Genomic DNA, 10,899 nt, shown 5'->3' on the forward strand with positions numbered 1-10,899 from the left:
TTTTAAAAAAAAAATTTTGCCCCTAACCTAACCCTTCTCCTTCAAAATTTGATCCTACCTTAGTTATTACTAATATAAAAAGAAGAACTATACCTCAGCTATTGTTGAGTCTACTGGCATAGTTAAGCGTGATGCTAATATATGAAGGATGCCTTTCATTAAATCAATTACCCTTCTTTAAATGGAGAGAAAAAATAGGGAGTGGGAACAATTTCAGTGTGCAACAGATTGATGAGCACTAGGACATCATTACCACTATGCACTGTTTCATTCATAAGCAACTAAGAGTTCATCTCAGCAACTGCCATAGTACATTGATGTTTTTTTTACTAACAATAGCACATTGTTGTTAACAACACAAACTATGTTGTCTCTCCGGATCTCTTGTTCAAAAACAAATATTCTATCTCAGTAATATAACCTTGAAGAGTCGAGACTTGGCACCAACTTTTGGAGCAAAATGAAAGTGTTTTTGACTTTTAGCCCTTGAAGGTTGAAAGAAGGCCTCGAGTTTCAAAGAAAAGAAGATTTTAGTGCAAAGAAGGAGGCATTTTTGTCTTTCTTCCATGCTTTCTAGTTGCATCTTTTAATATTTATACATATAATTGAAATCTGAAGTGGGTTATATTTAGATTCTCAAAGGTATTTGAAGACAATAGATCGAGAAAGAACAAAGGATCAAGGATTTTCCAAGCAGTTTTGGTAACTTATGGCAAAAAAAGCTATCTTTATCCCGATTGAAGGCAAGTTCTAAGCCTCTCTATTTGTGCAGGAAAATCAAACCCTAGATCAACCATTTAAACACAATGAAGCTCTTTAGGATAGAGGAACATGAAAGATCAAAGGTTTTGTTATGCAATCCAATGAATCACACTTCAAGAAATGATGGAAGTCAACGAGTTAAAATTGGGTGTTTGGATTCTTAATTGGGTCTTCCTGATGGTCTTTGTTCTCAAGTGACACAAGGGTTTGATAAAGTGAAACAATAAAAAAAAACATGAATGGTTAAGATTAAAATATTCTGGACGATCAAAATCCTTCCCTCCTTTATTTAAACTATGTGTTTATAGATGAGCAAAATGGTGCTCATCGCCGGCTTATCACTAAAACTACACCCTAAGAAAAACTAGTTAATAGAGAAAACTCTGAATTATTTTCAAAAAAATTCCCTCCTAGTTTTCTCTCCTTCATATTTTTTCACTTTTCTCTCCTAAATCAAGCCAATGTTTTTTTTATTTCACATATATCTTTTTTATTAGAGATAATTAATCCTGCTCGAGATAATATCATGTACTAAATGTGGATATCTTTCCCAACAAGAATTTAAATCTTGATTCGTCATATTGTGAGGAATTAAATCTTTAAATTAGATCCAACCTTGAGAGTTAATCAAGCTAATGTTAATAGTACCAATTCCTATGAAATACCATAATTTGGGTTTTCTCATAGAAAAGGATGCTTCACCACAACCTTGGACAAAAAGAACTAAATGACTTGGGTTTCAGTTGGAAGGATAAGAAAATAAAGGAACCAAAAAAGAAAAAGGAGACTTAAAAAAAAACAAAGAGAGAATGACATCCAAGTATCTAGAAAGAAATTTATGCTCAGATAAAAACTAATAACAAGTCCAATTCCAAAAAAAAATCTATGTTCTCATTTTACAACAATTCATTTATATTAGCTGTGATTCTCCTAAAAAACAAGAAAAGAGGAAATCGGTGGTCAATTGATTTTCTTTCTAAGTCATCTGCTTAGTGAACTTTGGGCCTTACAAGGCAAAACCCGTTTATTGCATGGAGAATTGGACCTGTATAGTTTGCAACGTTTCGGCCTACCATGTTAGAATTCGATGATGTTTTTCTTTGATATAATCGTTTGATTGGACTTTATCAAAAACAGTATTTTATTGGCTTGTATTCGAGCTTTATACATATTTTATTTTTGGGCCAGCTCGTGTTTCTTATTTATACAAAAAAAATTCATGTTTTATTTCTGGCCACCTAGTTTTTCTTATTTGGGCAAAACAAGATCCAAAATTTTGATTAGATAACAATATTGGATGCTAACTCCTTTTTAATAAAAATTATTTTTATATATAACTGGTTAATTTCCCTACTGATTAATCATAATAAGAAGTTAGATTGTTGCAATTATTTCTTTTAGAAAAAACATATAAACTGATTAATTTCCCTACTAATTGGAAGGAGAAAATTTTACATATTATTTGGTTCAATGCACAGAAGGCGAGCAAAATAAAAAAAAAAAAACAGTGGATCCGAGGTGAGAGTGAGAGGCCACGATGGATATGATGATCCCTCCAATTTCTTCCAGTTCAGAGGGGAGTGATGTAAAGGGCTGGGACTACTTTGCCTCCAAATTTATTTTATTTTCGTAAAACCAAACCTACAAAATAAAGGAGAATAAAACTACTCCAGCAATGTTTGACGGGTAAAATAATGTTTTATTTAAAAAAATAAAATAAGAAATGCAATTCTCCTAATTTCTTTTGACATAAATTGCTCCTACCAGATATCTTTTTTTTTTTTAATTTGGATAATTTCCATACTCTCTTTTAATACAGGGATGGATATGAGGGGCCAAGCAAAGGTTCATCCACCCATGCATCATATGCCCATTACATGCCTCTTAGTAAAAATTATAATTTTTATTTGTAAAATAGTTTAAAATGGATTTTGTCCACCCCATTCTTTATTTTCTTTTCAAGTTTGCCCCAACCAATCATTGAATTTTATATCCGTCCTTGTCTCCATACCCAATTTCAATCATTCATTTAACTATTATTCTGGTTAATGTGTAAGACTGCTAATTATAGCATCAAAATAAATAGATTATTCACTGTCATCACTTAAATACTTTTTGAAAATAAGATCAAAATACTTATTAATAATAACCATTAAATGAATGTTACATTTATTTTAATGTCATAATTGGAAATCGCACAACATTAATCTAAAACAATAGTTAAATGAATTGTTGAGATTGGATATGGAAAGATGTGTTGAGAGAGAATATGCAGAGAATCAAAATCTTTTTTTTTTTTTGGAGTAGTCTATCAAACCATGCTTAATTGTCGACGAATAATTAGATTTGAAAGCAATATGAGTTCTGGGCAAATAAAAAACAAAAAAAGCAGCATGAATGGAGCTGGCGTTCTCTTTTGTCTGTTGGTTTTGTTCTTGGCGTGATTTAGTCAGCGCAGAACATGTTGGGTCATGTTGATAATCTCTGTCGTTAATTACAATTACTAATAGGCCCAGCATTGATGATCTCATCATTGCCTATTATCTGCAAGGCCCACGAATCTTTGTCCTTTGTTGTCCCACACATCTATGCAGTCACCAGACCTTGAAACATTAGGCCCATGTTTTGAAGGGCCAAGGCCCATGTGTACTTCCCCCATATTAAACACTCACATTCTTTTCCCCCTCTCTTGCTTAGAAAAATAAAATTGATTTTCAGAAGAAATTTATCATTTAATGAGAGCGTAAATCTCGTTTGAACAGGTATTCTTAGCTCAAAATGCCTAATTTTTCGGTTTAGAATGATTGAGTCTTTGAAGGAGGTTAATTCACCATTCATGAATAAAAGGGAATAACCATTTGTGAGATCCGAAAAAGATAAACCACGTGTAAGGTTAAAATGAATAGCTTTATTTTATAGGTCTGTATTAGAAATCTCGAGATTTGCGTAGAGTCAATTTGTGTGCGTGTGTGTGTGAGTTTTTTTTTTTTTTTTTGACCGCCAACATTCTTTAATTGTTGAGATAAATGATCATGCACGTAATAATATCAAATTCGGAAGGCATGAATCTTCATCAATAATCACTAGCCAACACATACAGCCCTAACAGAAGGTGACATATCTTTTTTTTTTTTTTTTAAGAGCTTTAGTCATTATTTGATTTGATAACAGGGGATGCGCCCATTGTCAGGCTCGTATCAAGATAATTATTTCATCAACTAGTTATTTTAATGTGTCATCAAGCTATAATTATCCGATGGATAATCTTTGTTTAAAAAAATGAATTACCTGCCGAATATCACTTGAGAATCAAGTTAAATTATTTATTTGAAAATTCTTACAACCAATTATTATAATTATAATTTATACTCCATCCATCTCTATATATAAGATGTTTTTAACTGGATTACGCAAATCAATAAAAATTAATTATTTAATTAAAACACAATAACATTTTTATTTTACACCTAATTATTTTAAATAAAAAATAAATCTCTTTTTTCAAAGTGAATTAATGAAAGTACTTATCTTTTTTTAATTTAATAAGGATATAATAATTTATTCATCAAAAAAATGTCAACAACTCTTTATATTTAAAAGTAAAAATTTTTTTGCATATAAAAACGGAGGAAGTAGTTTTTAGTTACAACTCACCGAAATTTAAGCCCTAACGTGCCATTTGTTAAGCAACGAGAAGAGGGTGGTGATTAGCGAAGAAGCGTTCAAAACTTCGTCCCACAAATGATGGGCTGCCAATCTAATTATTTAACATCAATAATAGTAAGTAGTACTAATAATAGATAATGCATAAATAATTTACAAACTTGAACATGAAGCTTTTTCTAATAATTAGGTGAACTTAAATATAATGTTTAATATTTAATAATAATAAAAATATTAAATGTCTAAGCCATTTGAACAGAAGCTTCTTTTTATATTCGAATTTTTTTTTGGACGCAAGAGTATATTATTGGTATAAATCCTTCGGGAACAAGCCCAAGCTACCCAGATTATACCAACCGTATGGTATCCGTGCGAACCGTACCGAAAATCCAACTTAGCATTGGCTTTGCTTTTGAGAAAGTCCCTCGGTGCCTCATTCTCTCGATAGCGACACTTGGATTCCTCCACTCACCGCCCTTTGGCCTTTTTTATTTTTTTTTATTTTTGGTTGTTGTTATTGTTATTGTTGTGTGGTTTTAGAGCCGGTAATTCGGGCGGGCCGGGCTTATTCGGGCCGGGCTCAATTCGAGCCGGGCTTATTCGGATCGGGCTTAAAGCATCCTACCCCTTCTAAAAAGCCCATATAGCCAAGCCCGGCCCTAACACCTTCGGGCTTCGGGCTTATTCGGGCTGGCCCGAATACCCGAAACTTTTTAAAAATATTTTTTCTGTATTTTTTGAACCAATTTTAATTTTTAAATAATTCTATTAATCGTAAAATATTATCTTAATTTTAAAAGAATAAAATAAAAAATAATTTATCAACTTTGTATTTAAGTAGCTCTTTTATTATTTTGTTGTATTATGTATAATTTATTCATGAATGTTTCCTTTACTTGTAAATTAATGTCTTAATTGTTTAAATATTGCTCTTATCATAGTCATATATAAATATTTTATATATTTTAATTAAATTATATTATTTTAATTATGATTAAGCTGATCCCAATTCAATCACAGTTAGACTACTAACTTAAAATTATTATTTCGATTAGTTTAAAGTTTTAAATAACTTTTAGGTAAATTATACTTTTCATTTTTATGAATATAAAAAAATTGCCATCATTATATTATATAAAAAATTATTTAATTATGAATAAAATATTATTTTTTTTGAAATCATTTTTCTTTAACTTTTTATATTGTTTAACTCTTATATAAAAGGAATTCTTACTCTAGTTTACTCTTAATTTTTAACTAAATCTAGCATGGACAATAACCAAGTAATTATTTAAGAATATTATTCTATTTATTACGTTTATCTAGTAGTAGAGTTAGAAATTCGTACATACCTAAATTTTATTTTTAAAATTATTTTCAATTTTATTTTTACTTTAAAATTAATTCTCTTAATTTATAAAAAATATAAAATTATTTTTTTACATGCAAATGATTTATAGGACTCAAAATTTTTTTTAACAAAAATTGGGTCTTAAAATATTAAAATCAATATTAAAATATATTTTAAATATTATTTTGAGATATTTTATTGATTAAAAATAATAAAAATATGAAATATAACTATTTAATTTTTTTAAAAAAAATAACTACATTCAAACACTTATATATATAGTATTTTGGTATAAAATGATATAAAATTTGAAAAATTAATTAATATTTATCATATTTTATATATTTTTTTAAAAAGTTATTTTTTTATTCGGGTATTCGAGCCAAGCCCGAACCCGATCGGGCTTGGCCCGAATTTCCTCGGGCTTATTCGGGCCGCCCGAATAGGCCCGAACAATAAAAAAATAATATTTTATTTGGGTTTGGCCCTAAATTTTTTGGGCGAGTTCGGGCTGGCCCGTCGGGCTCGATCCAAATTACCGGCTCTATGTGGTTTCCTTTAAAGCTTGGATCTTAGATCGCCAAACAAAAAAAGTAAAACCCCCAAACAAATTGAAAATTCAAAGCAAAAAATTCTGTCGCCCTCCGCTTTTTTTGACTTTTTCTTTGTGGTCCCCGCCACCTAGCGCCACCCCTTCTTCTCTTATTATATCCTCAAACCCTCCACGGTACTGCTGCCTGGAGAACGTCTTTCCCTAACCCTTCATCTCTCCCAAAGGCAAAAAGGTGGGACCTATCAATCTCTCATGATCGTCTTCGTCATCATCATGAGATGATTCAAGTCTACGGTTCCTGTTTTCCTCCGTATGCCATACGTATGATCTTCGTTTGAATTTTACTGAGACAACGGACAAACACTACATGTCTTTCTTTCATCGTGAAGAATGGGATTAGGTGCTATAGTTTTTTCTCGCCCTCCGACTCAAAAGTCTCTCTTTCTCAAGCACGGCGAGAAACCTTCCGATAACCTTTTCAACCGGTAAGGTTCTTGTATTTTATTCTCGGGGATGATGTAATTAGTTGTGTTTCTGTATCTGCGTCTTCTTTATTTATAATTAAATAATTAATTCAGTGGTTCTTGATTCTTTTAATGGCAATGATGTCGATAAAAGCGGGGGGGGGGGGGAATTCTCTCTCTCTCTCTCTCTCTCTCTCTCTCTCTCTCGTCAATCATGGGTATTTCTCTTCGTCATGATTTATTAGCAGTATTCTTTCTTCTTTTTTCCCGAGTTGCTGTTGAGTTGTTTTGTAATATTTAATTTGTAGGATTATTTGATATTTAACATTTGTTTATTCGGTACCTGTGTGGGATTTTCCAGGCCTCTACGGGAGGTGGTGTTTGACTTTTTCGCTCATTGGGATTTGCTGTTGAGGTTAAGGAAGGTCAGGTTCTGAATAGTGATCAAACATTGCTCTGTTTTATCGTTTCTGAATGTGAATGGGCTCTAACGAGCTTCATAGGTTTCCGTCCACGAATGGAACTGAAATCTACTCATCCTTATTCGGTCTTCATTGGTTCGACTGGGTTTTTCATTTCTTTGAGGGGAAAATTTGAAACCTGTTCATTGTTCATCTGCTAATTGCTGTCTGGTGAGAGCTTTGTGATTTGTGTAAGTATTATTCAAGGAGCAGTGCGTGTTTGGTTGTTTTGAGCCTTTTTCTCTGCCGGAGATTCATACGCATCGGTATATTAGGGCTTGGAGGAATCACACGGAGAATAAGAAATAAAATGGAAGAAGATACCACTTCATGGATAAGGAGGACGAAATTCTCTCACACTGTGTGCCACCGATTGGACTCTTCGAGATTGACCTCGATTCCTCTCTGCATTGAGTCTGAAGTCATCTCGGGTCTCAAATCCAGGCCTACAGTTTCTTTCAATCTGAACCATGCCTCTGTTGATCCTACGATTCTTGAAAATCCTTGTGTGAGAAAGCTGAGATCTGTGTCTCCTTCACCGGAAACCTCCCTCTGTGACACCTTCCGCGAAGCTAGGCATGAACAAAAGAGGTTCTCAACTCCGGGTCCTCGAGGGAAAGAAAATCATGAAAAAAAGATCATGAGGAAGGTCTCGAAAAAGGAATCCCGAGAGGTCAAAGCATCCAAGTTGAGATCGCCATCGCGAAGTCCGATCTTGTCGAGCTCGAAATCTAGCGATAACCTGAAGAGTCGGAAGGAATCAACCTGGACCAAGTATTTTGACCATGGCGGAGGAAGAGTTACTGCCGTGGAAACTGCAGAAGAATGGACGGTTGACCTCTCTAAGCTCTTTGTTGGGCTTAGGTTTGCTCATGGGGCTCATAGCCGACTCTATCGCGGTAATTATAAGGATGAGCCTGTTGCAGTGAAACTTATTAGGGCACCAGATGATGACGAGAGTGGTTCCATGGCTGTTCGCTTAGAGAAACAGTTCATCAGAGAAGTCACTCTTTTATCTCGTCTCCACCATCAAAATGTTATAAAGGTGCTCGAATTCTTTCCCTTCCCTTCTTTTTGTTTTTAAGTTTTTTACATTAAAATTGCTCTTCACGAAAGGGATCTGTCACGTCTTGTTCATTTAGAAGGTTAGCAAGTCCATTGCCTTTCTTTCTTTCTTTCTTTCTTTCTTTTTTTCAATTGATAAGATTTAGTTAAAGTTTCCTACTTCCACTTGGGATTTTCAATGAAAACATGGAGGAGCTAGTTCTCAATTTCTGATGCTTTTTACCAGAGAACTTGGTTGGAGATACCTAAGAACTGTCCGAGTTGTGTCTTATTGCTGATTTTGGGATTTGACGCCTTAGTTAGTTGTGTTGAAGTAATCAGCTGTATCGACGGAGTAGATGCATAGTTTATGCTTTATTGTAATTATTTACAGAAATGACAGGACTTGGACTTTTATATCATGCCCCATCTAATATATTTAACCTTGTTTGCACAGTTTGTAGCAGCTTGCAGAAAACCACCCGTTTTTTGTGTCATCACGGAGTTTCTGTCAGAGGGTTCTTTAAGGGCATACTTGCATAAGTTAGAGCACAAAGCTGTTCCTCTAGAAAAGCTAATAGCTTTTGCTCTAGAAATTGCCCGCGGAATGGCATATATACACTCTCAAGGTATCATACATCGGGACCTTAAACCAGAGAATGTACTTATCAGTGAAGATTCTCACCTCAAAATTGCTGATTTTGGCATTGCTTGTGAGGAGGCATACCGTGATGTATTTACTGATGACCCTGGCACATTCCGTTGGATGGCCCCTGAAATGATCAAACGTAAATCCTATGGGAGAAAGGTTGATGTGTACAGTTTCGGGCTCATCCTATGGGAAATGGTGACTGGGACAACACCATATGAGGATATGAATCCCGTCCAGGCTGCGTATGCTGTGGTAAACAAGGTGTGCTATGCTTCTTACATCTTTGCATCCTGGCCTTGCAGGTTTGAAAAGTGAAAAATGTCATGGCCTTTTATGATGTTATAACTGAAGTATGCATTATACGCATGGCATTCCTCTCAACAACAACAACAACAACAAGCCTTTATCCCACTAGGTGGGGTCGGCATTCCTCTCAACCAATAAGAAAAATCACACAGCCACACCCTTTTCTCAACTCACTTGCATTTCTTTTATTATGGATTCCTGACTTTTGAAGTTGGGGCTTCGATGTTTGTTTTAGACTTAGTTGAAGACTTATGGTCAGTTAAGTTTTCATGCGTATTGCTGTTAGATAAGGGCATGCTCTGATGTGCCTAGCTATATCTGAACGTTTTGAGGTTCTCCTTCAATGGTTTACAGTTCGCTGTATAAAAAAGTGCCATTATATTGTAATTTCCATGACTGCATTTGGCCTAGGCTTTTTAGCCTTGTTTTCTTCTTATGAAAAGCATCCTTGGTAAGTTGAGAGATACAGAAATGACTTGCCCCTGCAAAAGAGGGAACGGAGTACAAGTTTGTTTTGATATTTTCCTAAGCTATTTGTGTTTCAGCTAATAGTACTGTAAATGATAATATCTGCTTGAGTGACATGACATTTTATTTTAGTCAACAATTTGCTAATAAGTAAAGCTAATTTGAATTTTGGGATCAATAAGCTTCTGGCAAACAGGGAAATGTTTTATAATATGGTTGGTAAACTATCTAGCTTTTCCCCCCTTCTTTTATTATGGAATGCAAATAGCAGGCTTTACCCAAGCATTTCTAATGTTTTTGTGATTTGTCTTCTACTTTTTCAGAATTTAAGACCTGTTATTCCTTCAAACTGTCCACCTGCTATGCGAGAGTTAATTGAGCAATGCTGGTCCTCACATCCAGATAAGAGGCCTGAGTTCTGGCAGATTGTCAAGGTATTAGAACAATTTGAGTCTTCCTTTGCCCTTGATGGAACTCTGAAACTCTTGCACAACCCTTGTTCCCAAGACCATAAGAAAGGACTTCGTCATTGGATTCAAAAGCTTGGTCCTGTGCATCAAAATGGTGGCCCTGTGCCTAAACCGAAGTTCACTTAAATCTTCACAGGGCTTGGCTTTTGTAGTACACCAGGTCTTTTGTAATTAACAATGAAAGTTTTTTTTTTTTTTGAGCTTTTCTGATTGTAGTCCTCTTTATAACATTCACATGAGAGTAAATTGATTGGTAAGGTTGTGGATTGAGGTGAATCCAACTTCTATTTATACTGTGCATTCGCCAATTGAAATGATTATTTTTGGGGGCCCAACAGCTTCGTGCCAATGTAATTGCAGCTCAAATAAAAATCTTACATCTTCTTTATCCACCCAAAAAAAGAATATATATATATATTTTACATCTTCACTGCTCAGACACAGGTCAAAAGCCAAAATTCTGCTATTACTGCCAATCAATAATATCATTTGTAGGGCAAACTTCTCCCGTGATTTCGAAGTTACTATCCTTCAAGTTATTTTCTCGTTTCTGACAACAAATGTTACTTTGAACATTTGGTTTTGACTGATAAGTTCTGAACTCTGGCTGCCACCCAGCGAGAGAAAAAAGTGTTACTTTTTTTGGTTTTGACTAATGAGTCTTAAATTTTTCTCACCTCGCTTTCTTTCCTGTTGAAAAAAGCC

General features: G+C 34.3%; 1 protein-coding gene across 2 annotated transcripts; it reads left to right on the top strand.

Moving 5' to 3' along the window:
• Positions 1-6,521: 6,521 nt before the first annotated feature.
• On the top strand, positions 6,522-10,490 carry LOC129295371 (serine/threonine/tyrosine-protein kinase HT1-like). Of its 2 annotated transcripts, none has more exons than XM_054933884.1 (4): positions 6,522-6,814; positions 7,155-8,299; positions 8,756-9,211; positions 10,048-10,490. In XM_054933884.1, the coding sequence occupies exons 2-4, from the start codon at positions 7,565-7,567 to the stop codon at positions 10,318-10,320; spliced, it is 1,464 nt and encodes a 487-aa protein (XP_054789859.1). In that variant the 5' UTR covers positions 6,522-6,814; positions 7,155-7,564; the 3' UTR covers positions 10,321-10,490. The 2 variants fall into 2 exon arrangements, with proteins under 2 accessions (XP_054789859.1, XP_054789860.1); XM_054933885.1 differs by lacking the exon at positions 6,522-6,814 and adding an exon at positions 6,982-7,011.
• The last annotated feature ends 409 nt before the right edge of the window (positions 10,491-10,899 follow it).

The sequence above is a fragment of the Prosopis cineraria genome, unplaced genomic scaffold (genome assembly GCF_029017545.1).
Source record: "Prosopis cineraria cultivar Desert tree isolate PC_DT_omini unplaced genomic scaffold, ASM2901754v1 PC98, whole genome shotgun sequence".
NCBI lineage: Eukaryota > Viridiplantae > Streptophyta > Magnoliopsida > Fabales > Fabaceae > Prosopis > Prosopis cineraria.